At 52.0% G+C, this 16,516-nt stretch overlaps 1 protein-coding gene across 2 annotated transcripts; it reads right to left on the minus strand.

Annotated features, from left to right (window-relative positions):
* Positions 1-1,091: 1,091 nt before the first annotated feature.
* Positions 1,092-16,092, minus strand: TMEM161A (transmembrane protein 161A). Of its 2 annotated transcripts, none has more exons than XM_026500586.4 (12): positions 16,039-16,092; positions 13,049-13,152; positions 12,333-12,413; positions 11,870-11,967; positions 11,602-11,758; positions 10,074-10,225; positions 2,990-3,050; positions 2,748-2,891; positions 2,541-2,654; positions 2,219-2,393; positions 2,009-2,105; positions 1,092-1,679 (listed from the first exon to the last, which is right to left on the minus strand). In XM_026500586.4, the coding sequence occupies exons 1-12, from the start codon at positions 16,039-16,041 to the stop codon at positions 1,426-1,428; spliced, it is 1,440 nt and encodes a 479-aa protein (XP_026356371.2). In that variant the 5' UTR covers positions 16,042-16,092; the 3' UTR covers positions 1,092-1,425. The 2 variants fall into 2 exon arrangements, with proteins under 2 accessions (XP_026356371.2, XP_057167637.1); XM_057311654.1 differs by lacking the exon at positions 16,039-16,092 and adding an exon at positions 15,625-15,999.
* Between the last annotated feature and the right edge of the window lie 424 nt (positions 16,093-16,516).

Raw genomic sequence — 16,516 nt, forward strand, 5'->3', positions numbered from 1 at the left:
GAGTACTTCTCCCGACCACACAGGATCGTGACCACCCCCGTCTGTTTTCCCTATTTTCCTGTTTGTGGTTCCACCTCGTTTCTCTAATTCTTTTTTTTTTCCAATTGTGAAATGTGTCCCAAAAGGAACGTGCAAGATGTCTGTGGTTTAACGCACGGCAGTGAGAGCCGGTGGCCGCCACGGGTTCCTCCTGCCTTGGCCGTCCCGTCGGTGCCGCACCCCCTCGTACCTGCTGTGCCTGACACGTGCGCCACTCACGCTCTCTTCTTGAGGCGTTTCCACCTTCCTCTGTGTCCCTAAACCGCAGGGTGTTGCGCTCTGGGAGATGCGAGTACGCATAGCCCTGGCTGAGCAAGCGAAGGGGCAGGTGGCCAGAGGTACTGCCGCTGCTGGTGCGGGGGAGGGCTGTACCAGCGGGGGTCGGGGCGTGGGTTTCACGGACTCCTGGGGTGCTGGCCGCAGTGTGGACCAGCAGAACTAGGAGACAACGCTCCATCAGCTCTGATACCTGGGCCACTAGGTGTGACCTGTTCTGTCTTGGTGGGGAGCTGGTCTTCATTCTGGAAATTTCCAGACACGTGCCTTGGGATGGGGCTCTTATCTGGCAGCACCTGGAAACTTGCGGTCCTGGGGGATTCCCATCACCTGATCCCATGAGGGTCTCCCTCTGCTCCAGAGTCTCTTCCCAGAACTCTGGAAGACTCTTCTGGGCCAGTTCTCCGATTTCCTTTGCCCCCTCCCCTTTGTTTTCCATCTTTCATCTTTTTGTTCCTCCTGCAAAATTTCTACTTTGTCATCTCCATTTCCCTCCCTTCTCATCCTCGAGTCCCCTCCCCACGCTCTCCCTCTACCTCTCCTCCCCCTTGCCACTCCCCCCCCCCAGCCCCAACCGCCCTGTTTTCCTTCTCCCCTGACTTGTGGCCTCTCCTCTCAACATTGTTGCATTTCTTCTCTCCCCTTCACTTCTTGCTCCCAGGCCTTTGCCCGCTGTCTGGGTCGCCCTGTGCTCCGCCGTCATTCCCTTCACGAATCACACTCAGCACCAAACACCAACATGCAGAAAGCCACCTCCCAAACCACGCCAGTCCTGATAGTAAAAATCAGCCTGTTGTTTTATTTGTTCAGAATAATGACCCCTCCCCTACCTGCCTCAAATGGGGGGGCGGGGCATGCAACCGGAAAACAATGGCCTTTTCCGTGGGATCCTCTGCCCCTGGGCCCAGGGCAACAGTTTTGAGGCAGAAGCGTGGGATCTGAGGGGGCCAGGGCTCAGGCACTAAGGTGAGGTGGGCGGGCACAGCAGGTGCTGCGGGGACTCCCGGGCCCACCTTGCACGTGAGGACGCCGAGGCACACACGGAGGAGGCGGCCCTTAAGCCGCTGGCTAAGGCCGGGACCTTGGGGCCCCAGGGGCGTCTGCAGGCGGCTAGGAGCCCGCCAGGTGCCGGTGGAAGTAGAGGCCGAAGAGGCTGGAGAGCAGCTGGCAGGCTGCGGTCCACCAGATGACGAAGGTGAGGACGGCGCGGAGGAAGAGAGGCGTGAGCAGGCTGCCTAGCGCCCCAGCGATCCGGGCCGCGGTCTGCTGGGCCTCATCCTCCCCGGGGCCCACCAGGCGACCGTGGGCTGAGGACGGGGCGGGGGACAGCATGGGGACCGGGCCCAGGCCCCAGGAGTAGCCGCCTGTGAGAAAAGGAGGGTGGAGGGAGGGGTGGGTAGAGGTACAGGCGGGGTTTGACCTCTGGGACCCCCACCGAGCCCTAGGCTCCACCTCCTACCCCCGCCACCACCCCAAACTCTCTCTCCGGCCGCCCACCCCAACTTCGGCCCCACCTCCTCCTCTCCCCTCCCCTGGGCCCTCCAGGCTCCGCCCCACCCCGCGGGCCGCCGAGTGTTACCAAGTCCTGCCCCGGCGCCGCCACCTCGCCCCTCTCCGTCCCCGCCCCGCCTCGCTCCCCGGCCGCCCCCAGGACCCCGCCCCAGGCTCCACCCCCAGCCACGCCCCTTCTCACCCAGCGTCTTGAGCAGCAGCGTGCAGTTGAGAGTGAGGATGAGCGGCGTCAGGTACTGCAGACTCACCACGGTCACGTAGCAGTAGACTCGCACCACCTAGTGGGCAGGTAGCAGGGGCTACGTGGGGGGGGGAAAGGGGGAGGCCTTCTGGGTTTCGCGCGACCCTACGCCCCAGGGACAGGGACCCCTCCCACCTTCAGTGCCCATACCCGCCTCTGGATCTCACGGGCCTCTATGCGGCCGGCCTCCCGCCGCAGCTGCTCCACGCGGGCCTTGGCCAGGCACAGGTAGGCCTGCAGGTGGGGCCTGGTCACGGCCAGCCTTAGCAGGCACAAGGCCACCAGCACCCAGAGGCGCAGTGAGTCGAAGGTTGAGTCCGATAGCCTGTGGGGAGGGGAGTGAGGAGGCTAGGGAGGCCGCCCCTGCTCCAGGATCTTCCCCCAGGATCCAAGGCTCCTCCCTGAGCCTCAGAGACTGGGGGTACACAGAAGGGCCCCCGCTGCCCTCCCCCCCCCCCCACCGGATGCGCACAGGGAGAAGGGCACCTCCCCCAGGGGTGCCTGGTGCAGGAAGTCCCGTGCAATGGGCTTGGTCCAGAGCCACAGGATGATCAGAGGCGACAGGAAGCTGGTATGCAGAAGGAACCTAGGGATAAGGGCACAGAGGAGTGAGGCCCACCATCCCCCTAGCCTCTCCTTTAAATCCCCCCCCCCCCACCCATCTGGCACTCTGCATAACTGCAGCATGGGCCGGTCTTCCGACATGGTCAGTGCATCCAGGTGTGTCTGGGCCAGCCGCAGGCCTGGAAAGGTGAGGAAGGCACCCAGCATGGATCCCACGAAAGCCAGCCCTAGGCGGATGGCCAGCTTGGCCAGAGGGAGCCTGGGGAGAAGAGAAGGGTCAGGAGGCCCCAAAGCCTGTCAGCAACCCCCCTACAAGTCCCAGCCTGCCCTTGCCCCACCTCACTTCCCAGGACTCACGCCCAGTCCCAGCCCTGCGTCTTCAGAAGTGGCTCCAAGTTCTGGGTCATACTGGCCAGGCCTGGGGAAGACAACGAGAGGGCAGTGTCTAACAGACCCCTGGAGCCTCAGTGTCTGCTCTGCCCCCCTCCCAGATAGACTTTTGCTCCCCAGGTACGAATACATCAGTGGGAGCCAGGCTCAGTGCCAGGCAAAAGGAAAACTTTCGTTGTATTTTGGTTATGTGCATTTTTTTGTTTTGGTTTGGTTTGGGTTTCGGGTTTTTGTTTTTTTTTTTAAGAATAGGAAAATGTACCAGGCAAACACCCTTGATTGGCCTGGGGGAAAGCAGGGGGCACGGTGGACCACTGAGTCTAAGCTTCCTGGATTATACCAGGAATCCGGAGGGGCATGAAAGACTCCCATAGGAGAAAACCAAAGTCCTGGAAAGAATCTTTGGTTCAGGCCCTTGGATTTTCCACAGAGTAAAAGCAAATAAAAATGAGCTCACAACCCAAATCACCAAACACACCAGGGAACAAATCACCATGAAGGAGAGTAAGCCGGGGCGGGGGGGAGTTTAGACCCTACAGACTACAGAAATCTTGCAGGTGTTATGTGTGAAATTATTGAGGAAAATAAAAGGTGGAATCACAGAACAGGCAACAGGAGGCTACCTCAGATGACCAGATATATTTGCAAAGGAACCAATTAAGCTCTTCCAAAGGGAAAATACAATTATTGAAATGATAGGTTGTTAAATGGCATATTCAAAACACCCAAAGAAGGAATGAATGAGTTGGGTCTGAAGAAATCACTCAGATTCCAACTCAGAAAGATAAAAAGTTAGGAACTATGAAGGGAGATTAAGAGATAAGAAGGACAGACTAGAAAGTCCAGCATAATTCAAATAAGAGCCCCAGAGAGAGAAGGGAAGAGAGAATGAAGGAGGAGAGGAGATTTGGAAGAGAATAGTTGAAAAGACTGCAGAATGAATGACACACACGAAGTATATCAAACCAGAATAATACAAAGGAATCCATACCTATACACTGTAGTGAAACTGGAATACCAAAAACAAAGAGATCGCAAAGCAGCCAGGGATTTAAGACAGATCACCTACAGAGGAAAGACAATTAGACCGGCAGCCAATGTCAACAGCAATCATAGAAAAAGAACAAAAAGAAGGTGAAAAGATAAGATGGTAGAAACAATGCCAAATATGTGAGTAATCATAATAAATGTAAGCAGGTTAAACTTTGAAATTAAATGACAGAGACTGTTGGGCTTGATTGAAAATATCCAGCTGTATGTTTTTTAAAGGAGACGTACCTTAACATAAGGTCCCTATAAGGTTGAAAGAAAAGGGATGTTAAAAAGATACGACAAATACTAAGCAAAAGAAAGGTGGTATTGTATACTTGAGAGTTGCTAAGAGAATAGATCTTAAAAGTTTTCATCATAAGAAAAATAAGTTGTATCTGTATGGTGATGAATGTTAACCAGATTTATTGTGGTGGCTGTTTTGTAATGCATACAAATGCTGAATCATGATATTGTATACCTGAAACTAACAATGTTACATGTCAATTATATCTCAACTTAAAAAAAGCTGAAAAGGCTATATTATTACCTGATAAATAGAGTAAGACAGAAGTATTATTAGAATCAGAAGTGGTCAATATACCATGATAAAATGGTTGATTCACCAGGTATATACAGCGATTCTACACTTGTAAACACCTTGTCAATTAGCCACAAAACATAAAGAAAACACTGACTGGACCGCCTGGGTGGCTCAGTCAGTTAAGCATCCGACTCTTGATTTCGGCTCAGGTCATGATCTCAGGGTTGTGAGATTGAGCCCCATACTGGGCTCAGCACTGGGCATGGAGCCTGCTTGGGATTCTTTCACTCCCTCTCCTTTTGCCCTTCCCCCCTCTAAAAAAAGGGGGGAAGAGAAAGAAAGAAAGAAAGAAGAAAGAAAGAAAGAAAGAAAGAAAGAAAGAAAGAAAGAAGGAAGGAAGGAAAGAAGGAAAGAAAGAAAGAAAAAGAAAGAAAGAAAGAAAGAAAGAAAGAAAGAAAGAAAGAAAGAAAGAAAGAGAAAGAAGAAAGAGGAAGGAAGAAAGGCGAAGAAAGAGAGAAAGAGAAAGTAAGATCACAATGGAAACATAAAAATACCCAGAACTGCCTGATAATGAAAATTACAAGTCAAAACTTAAGGTGTGGACAAAAGTGGGACTTAGTAAAATATTTACAGCCTTATATGCTAGAAACGCTAGAAAGAGAAACAGAAGAAGCTGAAAACTAAATAGCTAAATACCCAACTAAGAAATTGGAAACAAGAAAAAGAAACCTACCAGAATAGTGCTATAAAAGCCAGAGATCCTAGCCACACAAAAGGGAAAGATTGGAAAAGATGAAAGAAAGCCAAAAGAAACCCACAATTCACTAAAAATGCAATTGTACAGCAAGGTCATTCCATGGAAAACACTCAGTTTGATCCCTACCTCATAAGACAGTAGTGAACGACCAGGAGTTTAAGGGTTTATGTGAAAGGCAAAATTGAAACACTGTGTTGGAAAATAGAACATGTCTTTCTGATTGTAGGGAAGGGAAGGGAATATCTTCAAGACAAAAACCAACTGAAATAAGGAACTGCTATTCATCAACAAACAAACCAACCAACACCAGAGGTGAGCGCTGCAACTATTTTCAAGGGCTCAGCCCAAAAAAGTGCGACATGTGCATGTGCAGAGAATAAATAATGCAAACGTGGCCAGAAGAGTCTAGGTCAAGGGCATATGGGAATTCATTAGAGGATTCTTCCAACTATTCTGCAGGTTTAGAATTTTTCAAAATAAAACATTTGAGGCAGTTTTTTTTAAGGTTTTATTTTTAAGCAATCTTTACACCCAACATGGGGCTCAGATTCATAACCCTGAGATCAAGAGTCACATGCTGTACCGACTGAGCCAGACGGGTCCCCCACAATTTAACAGGAAAAAAAACACCACAATGAAAGTGAAAAGCCATGCCACAAATTTGAAGATACACTCCCCGCTCTCGCCACTTTAACTTCTTTAAAATTGAGAAACACATGACCATTGATGGCATGCAATAGGTTAAGTGACAGTGTCTTTAATCTTCTTTCAGTGGATCAGGAAATAATGGTGTGTCAGATGTGATAGGAGGAGGTATGTGCCACACATGTAAGAAAGGATCAGTCCCCACAATATATAAAGAAACCCTACAAATCAACAAGACCAAAAAAAAAAAAAAAAAACAGCCAAAGAAAAGCTTCATAACTTTGGATTTGGTGCTGATGTCTTAGATCTGACACCAAAGGTACGAGCAACAAAAGAAAATGTAGACCAATTGGACTCACAAGAATTAAAAATTTTTGTACATCAAAAGATACTACCAATGGAGTGAAAAGGTAACCCACCGAATGGAAAAAATATGTGCAAATCGCACATCTGAGAAGGGATGAGTATCCCAGATATATATACAGAACTCCTAAAACTCATCACCAAAAATACAGGTTCAAAAAATAGGCAAAGGGGGCGCCTGGCTGGCTTGGTTGGTGGACTGTGTGACTCTTGATCTCGGGGTCATAAGTTTGAGCCCCACGTTGGGTGTAGAGATTACTAAAAAATAAAATCTTTGAAAAAGAAAGAAAAATAGGCACAGGACTTGAATAGACAATTTCTCCAATAAAGATACACAGATGACCAACAGGCATATGAAGATATGCTCAACATCACTCATCGTTAGGCAAATGCAAATAAAAACCTCACTGAGATACCACCTCACACCCACTAGGATGGTCACTCTCGAGGAAAAAGAAAAGGAAGATAACAAATGTTGGTGAGGATGTGGGGAAGCTGGAATTCTTGGGCACCGCTGGTAGGAATGTAAAATGGTGCAGCCAGCCAAGAAAAGAGTTGTGTGTGTGTTTTAAGATTTTATTTATTTATTTGTTTGTTTGTTTATTTGAGAGAGAGAGCACAAGCAGGGAGAGCTGCAGAAGGAGAGGGAGAAGGAGAAGCAGACTCCCCACTGAGCGAGGAGCCCTACATGGGGCTCGATCCCAGGACCCTGGGGCAGATGCCTAACTAACTGAGCCACCAGGTACCCCAAGAAAGCAGTGTGTTGACTCCTCAAAAAAATTAAACATAGAATTACTACATAATCCAGCAATTCCACCTCTGGATCTGTACCCAAAAGAATTAAAAGCAGGGGCTTGTACCCCCATGTCCGTAACACTATTCGCAAGAGCTGAAACACAGGAGCAACAGAAATGTCCGTCGATACATGAATGGATGAGCAAAATGGGATATAGTCATGCAAATGGAGTATTATTCACCCATAAACAGGAAGGAAATTTGAACACAGGCTACAACGTGGATGAACCTTAAGGACATTATGCTGAATGAAAAAAGCCAGTCACAGAAAGACAGATGCTGAATGACTGCCCTCACAGAAAGCGTCTAGGATGGTCAGATTCATAGAGACAGAAAGTAGGATGGAGGGCGCCAGGGGCTGGGGTGGGGAAAATGGAGAGTCGGTGTTTAATGGGGACAGAGTTTCAGGTTTGCAAGGCAAAAGGGTGGGGGGGAAGGATGGTGGTGATGGTCACACGACAAGGTGAATATGCTTAATGTCACTGAAGTGTACTCTTAAAAATAAAATGGTAAATATTATGTGTATTTTACCACAATAAAAAAAATGGAGGAAAAAACACATACAGCCTCAAAGAAAAATGGGCAACAGTATGAACAGGCTCTTCAAAGAAAAGGAAATGAGAATCGTGAATAAACAAGAAAAGCTGCTCAGCCTCCCAGGTAATTAGAGAAATGCGTGTCAAGACCACTAAAGGCGTCCTTTTCCACCACTAGACGGGCAAAAATCAAGCACTTTCCATAGATCTCAACTCACTCGCACCGGACTGTGCCCCTGGAAGGTTGGTGCGTTCACCACCCCACCTCACAAGCAGGGAGGTGAGGCAGGGGCTGCTGCAAGTTCACCCACGCTTGCCCAGGGTGGCTGGGACTCAGTGGGCAGCCTGAGACCAGGGTCCACACTCGGAACCCCAGGCCACGTGGCTGGTGGGCGTGCCGAGAGAACTGCTCTGAAAAATGCTGAGGCACCCTCTTATGAAGGTGAACACGCCCCCTCGTCCCCAGATCCTGTGCCCAAAAAAAAAAACGCCTGCATATGCGGATGAGGAAACGTGCCCAAGAATGTTCCCTACAGCACCTGTGAAAAAAGCTCAAATGTGGAAACCGCCTAGATGTCCCGCAACAGGAGAATGGACAAACAAAGACAAGTGGCCTCACAAGAGAACGTCATTCATCTGTGAAAAGAGATGAATGAAAGCTGCCCGGACCAACACGGCCTCGCTCTGTAAACAGTATCAAAAAGACCAAAAAGCACCAGCTGGCAGATGACACACTGGCTGACACCATCCACAACAGCGAGCGGACTGTATGGTGAATTCCTTAGGGACAGAACATATGTGATGCAACTATTTTTTACAAAGGCACAGGAATGGGGTGCTTGGGTGGCTCAGTCGATTAAGAACCCGACTCTTGGTCTCAGCTTGATCTCAGGGTTGCGAAGTTTGAGCCTTGCGATGGGCTCCATGCTGGGCATGGAGCCTACTTGAAAAAAAAAGCAAAAGAATGATAAACACAAGATTTGAGAGACTGACTGGGGCTGTGAGTAGGAGAGGAAGGTGGCAGGATTGGAAAGGAGCGCCAGAGACATGCAAGAATGTTGGGAATGTTCTAGTTCTCATTTAAGAAGTGAGTTTGTTACATTATTATTTTGCTTTGTAATTTACATATACATGTTCAATATATATATATATATATCTCCAATATTAGATAATTTTAAAAATTGAAAAGCAGGGAGAATTGGTGAAGATAAAGCTCAAGGAACACAGCAAGGCTGTGCGCACCACAGTGAGTACTTTGATCTTTATCCAAACACCACAAGAGTCTGGTATCTGGCCGAGAAGTGATGTGATCCAAATTATATTTTTAAAAGATCATCCAAAGAATAGAGAAAATCAAAAGAAAAATGGGAAACTAAGAAAAAATATTTGCGACTACTATCCCATACAAAGGCTAATGTCTCTCATATATAAAGAGCTCCTACAAATCAATAAAAGGGTCAACAACTCAGCAGAAAACTGGGCAAAAGGACAGACCTTTTCTGGAAAGCAGATAGAAATGACTTTTCCACATAGGAAAAGACACTCAACCTTGCTTATACTTTCACCCATCAGGTTAGCCAGGACAAAAAAAAGTCTGAGGAAACACACTGGAGAGAATGTGGGGAAATGGGCACTTCATTAATCTCTTCCTAAGTGGCAATTGACAACATTATCGAAATTACAAATGCACTTTCTCGCACAGGGCCACATGCGCAGGGCTACTCACACACGACACGGTGGTAACACAACCTGGTTTTGAACGACGTTCGATAGTGAAGACTTAGATGTCCAGAAGTAGGGGACTGGCTAAATAATCATGGAACCCCCATAAAATGAAATACTATGTGGGTATTATAATTAAAAAAAAAAAAAACCCACCCCACACTGTATGTAATATCAAGGGACAACCTCCAAATTAATGTTTTTAAGGGAAAAAGACAGGGTGTACAGCCATAAACACTACCGTTTTATGGGGAAAAAGGAAAGTGGTCTCCCAGTTTTCCTCTTGGAAGGGGAGCCAGTGTGGGTGATTTTTACCCCATGTATATCCTCTTGTACTTTATGAATGTTGTGCCATTTACTATTTCCTTCACCAAATTAAATTAGAATGGATAAATATTAAATCGCTGTGGCTGCTGGGGAGAGGGCAGATGAGGGGAACAGAAGTGCCCTGCGAAGAACTACAGCCGCAGGCAGCCATCAGAAGCCACGAGACAGGACAGCCTCTTGCCCCAAAGCCCCAGGAGACGCGAGGGCAGCAAGCAGCCATAGAGAGTCCCCCACCCCTTCCCCGATTATGTGCTGGTGGGACAAGCCACTTAAACCCCACTTCCACGAGGGAGTGATGGACGTGGCGACCCCCGCCCCAAACACTGCACGTACCTGGCTCCAGGCCCAGCTCGAGAGTCTCCTCCTGGACCACCTGCACCAGCATGGCCAGGAGCAGGAAGAGGAAGGCGAAGGTGAGGCAGACGGAGCGTTCGCCCCCCTCCTCTGCACTGAAGTACAACCGCGTCACCATCAGGAACATCTTGCTGGGGGCAGGGCTAAGGAAGCCTGAGCAGCTGTAGTGCGCCTCCCCACTCCCCCACTCGCAGCCAGAGCGGGGTTTGGAGTCTCCGGGAGCAGGGCGGTGACCCAGCAGAAGAGTGAGCTGCCGAACAAGCCCAGGACCCAAGGTCCAGTGCTGCTCGCGCCTGTGTCAGCGGGCTTGGGTGGCATGGGTGGCAGGCGTGCCTGGGCCTCCAGCTCGGCCTCGTCACACCACCTGTGGCCATTTCTTTTTTTCTTTCTTTTTTAAGAATTTATTTATTTATTTATTTATTTATTTATTTATTTATTTTAGAGAGAGAACAAGAGCGAGTGGGGGGAGGAGCAGAGTAGGGGGAGGGGGAAAGAATCTCAGGCAGGCTCCATGCGAGCTCCGAACCCAACTAGGGGGGAGAGGGCTCGAGACCATGACCCCAGCTGAAACCTAGCGTTGGGCTCTCAACCAAGCCACCCAGGCACCCCTACCTGTGGCCATTTCTCACTGAAACAGCCAGCAAGTCTGTTTCTTCACAAGGGGGTGGTCTGCCTGACCCACCGAACCTGGCTGCGTTCACAGCAGGTGAATCTCCCGTTCCTCTGAGAAGCTGTCAGAGATACAAGGGCTGTATCTCGAATCTGCCCTGAAGACAGCCAAGGGGCTTTCCAGAATCAGTGTGGACTTCGAGATGGGCTTTTCTTCCCAAGCCCATTCCACAAGGGCGTCACAGGTTTGTCTCTGTTCCCTGGGCAGCTTCATAGAAAAACACAGCAGAGGGACCGCTTGGGTGGCTCAGTCTCAAGTGTCTGCCTGTGGCTCAGGTCATGATCCCAGGGTCCTGGGATCGAGCCCCGCATCGGGCTCCCTGCTCCACAGGAAGCCTACTTTTCCCTCTCCCTCTGCCTGCCACTCTCCCTGCTTGTTCTCTCTCTCTGTCAAATAAAGAAATAAAATCTTAAAAAAATAAAAAATAATTTAAAAAAAACATAGCAAAAGGGGCATCTCTTTTCCTGCCCCTGCATCGGGGCTGGTGACTTGCTTTGACCAAGAGAATGGACGGAGACGGGGCTGGGCCAACTTCCTGTGAAACCTCAGGAAGCCTGCAGCACCCCTTCTTCCTTGCTGGTGAGTCTGCTACCAGGAGGAAGCCTGGTTTAGCCCGCCGGAAGGTGGGACCCCTTAGAGCAGAGAGAAGCCCGCAGGGCTGAGCCCCGCCCAGGAGAGCGAATAACAGAGGGACCGTTTTACGCCACCCAGTTTTGGGGAGTTTTTTGGGGACAGCAGCTGATAACTGATAGACCAACTTTGGGGGGGGGGAGCTGGAGTCCCGCTTGCACGTGCCTCCCTCCTCCCTGACCGCCTGCACAGCCCGAGGAAGGATACACGGAGAAGGCAACGGTGAGCAGAGCCCAGAACACGGAGATGTTGGTCTCCTTGGCCGGGCCCAGCACGTAGTAGTAGGCCTCTGTGAAGACGTACACGCCCCCCGAGTACACGGCGAAGTCCACGAACCACTGGTACTCCAGGAAGAAGCGCAGGACTGCGGGAAGCGCGCCGCTCAGTCCACAGCCCAGCGCCGGCCACCCCCCTCGCCCATCCCACCAGGGTGCAGGCTGAGGCTGCGACTTTGGGGACCCAGCTGGGCTGTTACCGAGGGCGTCAACTGCTGTGAGGGGACAGGTCTCCAGCTGGAAAGGGGCGTCTCGGGGCACAGACAAGGGCTTTTCTTCGCTATAGCCATTGGCCCACCTGTTGGGGGGGGGGCGGTAAGGGCGGAGGGAGTGTCAGAGAGGCATCCTCTGTTCTCTCCTCCCCAGCCAGACATGGAGGCCCGCCCCATCCAGCCTGGAAGATTCCACCGTGCCACCCTCAGAGCACGGGAGGAGCTGGCTTGGGAGGTACCTTCTCCCGAGCCTGGGTCTCATCGGGGTGCGCACACCACCCACTCACAGGGCTGGCCCAGGGCACACTTGCAATAAGCATTAGCTCTCAGCCAGAGGCAACCAATGAACAACAGTGACATCTTCTCAACCTGGGGTGTCCACCCCTCTCCTCGGTGCCCAGAACTGCGCCTGGAAGGGGAGCTGCTCCCCTCAGGCTGGGGGCTCACTCACCGGTCCTTCCTGCCTCTGGGCTTCGGCTTTCCCTCCAGGGCCCGAAGCTCTTCCTCAGTAGGGTGCTTGTATCGGAAGAGACTGAGGGCAAAGACGGGAAGTCAAGAAAGCTTGGGCATGGAGGGCTCGAGGCAGTGAATCCTCAAACCCAGGACTGAGTCAGGGGGAGACCCGTAATGCATGGGGACAGGATGGGCAGAGGCCATGCAAGGCCCGGGGAAGGCCAGGGGAAGACTGGGGGAGTGCAGTGAGAAGCTATGGGGAAACGGCAGGGTGGCCAGGAGTCCTGGACACCCCTGAATCTGCTGGCTATCTTTTCTGGCGGGGCAGGCGTGTGCATTGACGGAAAGTTCAGTTTCCCCTAGATCTCAGAAAGGGTCCGAGAGCCAAACAGGGACAAAAAGCACTGCAGGAAACATCTACAGCGAGAGTAGTGTGGCAGGGGGGTTGGATTCCAGGAAGGCCGGAGTGGGGGTGGGGGGAGCAGCTGCTCTTTCCAGTGGGGAAATGTGGTCTCACGGGTGTGTACATCTGTCAAAACTGATCCAACTGTGTGCTTCAAATATTTGCAGTTTATTGTACGTCAATTATATCTCAATAAAGTTGTTTTTAAAAAACCGAGAACACCGTAGGGCCTGCCGCAGGGTTTGGAGGTGGCGGAGGGGGCGGGGCCCGGAGGGCCTCCTCCCACCGCCCGGGGCGGGGCCGTGGCTCACCTGCCATTGCAGAGCAGCCAGCGTGCGAAGGAGCAGTGCGGTGCCAGCCTGTGCATGAGGGTGGCGGTGAGCAGGGTCACCACCAGCTGCACTCCCAGGACGGCCTGGGGGGAGGGGACATGAAGGGCAGTGCCTGCCAGAAGGTCACAAGATCACTGCCTCGGAAGTCAGGTTATTTATAGAGAGGCTGGGGCCAGGTTGGGGAGGGAGGGCCTCCTGGGCTCCAGCTGCATCTTGAAGGAGGGGGCTGGGGTGGGCTCAGCCTCCACCCTGGGAGCCCCTGCTGTGTGTGGATTCCCGCACTCCCTACCAACACCACCTAGCTGGGGTGTAGGGTGGTGGAGAGCACAGGCTGGGGTTCACTTCTGGCTTCTGCTATGGATTTCAGCTCTTCAGCTCCCTGAGGCCTCGGTTTCCCCACCAGGAAATGGGGTGCTGCCTATTTTGTTTCAGGTGCTGTCAAGACCACCTTCCAGACCTACAAGGAGCACAGCCAGTGAAAGAGGCTCCCCTCCCACGGCCCCACCCACACGTCGTAGCTCACCCTGGCAGTTCCATCTCCCTCTTTCCCACCGGAAATTATCCTGACGATTCCATCGCCCTCTCCTTCTCGCTCCCTTTTGTAGCCAGCCTCCTTGGAAAGCCTATTTCTGGCCACTGTCAGTTTCAGGACAAAGACTTATACGAGTGGGATGGCTTTTTAAATTAGGAATTTCTCACTAACTTCTATGTAACAAACTTTTTACCAATTCATTACACGTTTTCATATATTAATTTTAAAACGCTTTAGAAGGAATGCTTTTGGTAATCAGTCTGAAGCTGGGTTTTCCTGCTTGAATGCAGTAAATACCAATTTGGTATCAGTAATTATGTAATTATATAAAATTATGTGCTCAGGAGTGCTGTCGACTAGTATTATGATATTATAATTAACAACTAAAGTGAAATAAAGATTACTTTAATATTAAAATTAATTATTAAAATTATCCTTTAATCAGGCAAGAATATGCTAACTGTAATAGGAAAAGCTCTAGTGTGATGGGTATCGGGCCAACACAGTAATTCGGAATGACTGCTGAGAAATCCATCATTAAGATAACTAAGAGGATATTTTCTCTATGCCTGTACTTGTAAACCAGAAACATTTTCTCAGTAATGAGGTTGGCGCATCATCTTTCTGGTCTTTAAATCTCACTAATCTCCTCTTCTCACTGCTCACCCTCCCTAACCCCCAGTGCAGACTGGCTAGCGGTCACTAAAGACTGTGGGCACAGTCGCCGGCAAGGTCAAGGAGCCCCCTTCCAAGCCCAGTGAGGTGGGCCTCTCCGAGGGCCAGCACCTCCTCCTAGGGTCCTCTTCTGCCCCTTTCCGCGCCCTCAGAGCCTCCCACCGGCGCCTCTCCAGACAACAGATCCTGGGGCTCCCCTGCTGATCTTTCTCTTCCCTCTGTGGCCTCCACCCTGTGACTCAATCTCTTGCTAGGTTTTTAACCATCGACGACCTAACACGACCCCAGCACAGCGGCACCTCTAGCCTGGGCCTCTATGCCTAGAGCGCAGATCATCCCCGTCTAGTCTCGGGAGGCCCCAGTACCCATCCGTCGCTCCCGCAGACACAGAGCTGGGCCCTTTTCAGCGAGTCAGGATGTCAGTCAAAATCCAACTCCTTTTCGCAGCCAGCAAGGCCTGGAGGGCCCAGCTCAAGACACCCTGCCTCATCGCCCGGCTCTCTCCGTAGGCCTGTCTGCCTCCATTCACTGGGATCTCAGAGGCCCTCCCAGACCCTTGGGCTCTCAACTGCAGACCCCTATCACCCTCTGACACCTCCCAGGGAGGGGGCCTTGGCTCAAACTTCGGTCCCAGCACCTAGGAGAGGCAGGACGGAAGGAAGGAAGGAGAGAGGGAGGGAAGGAGGAGCCAGGGGGAAGGGGAGGAGATGGGAAAGAGGGAAGAAAGACAAGCATCCCTCCACCTGAGGCTCCTGAGGTCGGTCCAGCGATGTTTTTCAAGCCCCTCCCCCCAGCAGCCTCCGGTCTTGAGGTCCTGGCTCTGCAGATTTCCCAAGATATCTGGAGCCTCCCATCAGCCCACGTCTCTCTCCTGCTCAAAGTCTTTCCCTGGACCTACAGTCCGAGAATACGAGAATCCTGCTACCTGCTAACACCAATGAGGCTTTCCTCCGTTCCGCTCTCGAGAACCCTTCCGCTCATCTCCCATTGCTTCCCGCACCCAGGCCGGGAACCACGTTCACTTCTCATGTTCAGGCGCACATCCAACGCCCCTCCTTGGGGATTCCCCCAGGCAGGGTCGGGTCGACCTCCGGGGCCCCTCCCTCTGCCCAGTCCGAACGTTTAGGGGTCGGAAGTTCCCGCTCTCGCCCCGCATCAGCCTGACCCACCCACAGTGGCCAGGCTAAGTATGAAGAATAAACTCAATAGGCTGGACCCAGAGCCGCGTGAGACCTGAACGTTCCAACTGCTCTGTCTCCAATTCTGGGACCCTCGTCCGCTCCGAGGCCACCCAGATCCCCCTGGCCTGACTTCTCCTCTCAGGACTGTCCCGGGCCCTTCCACACACCTCAATACACGCAGCGACCCCATGCTTCCGCAGGACCCACGTCGCCAGCGTGGGCTCCAGCTGGACCCCCAACCTCCCCAGCGAGGATCCGTACGTTTTCGGGTCCCCAGTCCCCTCTGCGGGGCTGCGACCCCTCGGCAGGTCCCCAGGCCCCTAGAGGGCCCCCAGAGATTTTCCAGGATTCTCGAACGCTTAGGGACCTCCAGTCCTCTAGGCAGAACCCCCAACCCCTACGTAGGTCCCGCAGGGAGACTGAACCCAGAGAGGGACACACGGCCCTCAGCGCGACCCAGAGTCCCTCAGAGCTCCCAATCCCCACAAAGGGATCCCAGTTCCCTCGGTCTCCCTGGACCCCCTCAGCGGGATCTCCTGCCCCTCAGCCAAGGCCCCCCACGCCGCTGGCCGCCGGCTCACCATGTCGCCGGCGGGAGCGCGGGCCGCTGACCGGAGGCTCCGGGCACCTCGCGGGAACCCAACCAATCAGAGCCCGGCTCTGTTTTGACAAACAGCCCATAAGACCAATCGTCAGGCTTGCAGCTGGAGCAAGCCACGAGGGACAAGAGGTCGCTCGCGTTGCATGCCGGAAGTTGTAGTTCGAAGACACCCGGCAAGCTCAGAAGTCGGTTGAGACAGGACTCTCTGGTACCCTGTGTGCTGTCCTCTCTGAGATTCAGTCTCCTAGCATCTGCGCCTATCTCGCAGGTCTGAGGCAAATACATTCATTTATCCACGCAAGACCTCCCGCTGGAGAGTTCTGAGCGTCAAACTCCCCTGATCAAGAACATTCAGTGGCTCCCACGGACTAGACTCCCAAAGGATCAGACACTCAGAGTCAAATGCTCTACCTGGCTGCAGCCGGCCGCCAGCACTATTGTACACACTACAATACAGC

The sequence above is a fragment of the Ursus arctos genome, unplaced genomic scaffold, assembly GCF_023065955.2.
Source record: "Ursus arctos isolate Adak ecotype North America unplaced genomic scaffold, UrsArc2.0 scaffold_14, whole genome shotgun sequence".
NCBI classification, from domain to species: Eukaryota; Metazoa; Chordata; class Mammalia; order Carnivora; family Ursidae; genus Ursus; species Ursus arctos.

What these genes read in the sequence shown, in the direction of transcription:
- TMEM161A (XM_026500586.4), bottom strand. An exon ending in CCCAGAGGCAGGAAGGACCG is followed by an intron (nt 11,968 to 12,332) that starts GTGAGTGAGCCC and finishes CCCCCCCAACAG; the next exon opens with GTGGGCCAATGGCTATAGCG. An exon ending in ACGCAGGGCTGGGACTGGGC is followed by an intron (nt 2,892 to 2,989) that starts GTGAGTCCTGGG and finishes TCTTCTCCCCAG; the next exon opens with GCTCCCTCTGGCCAAGCTGG.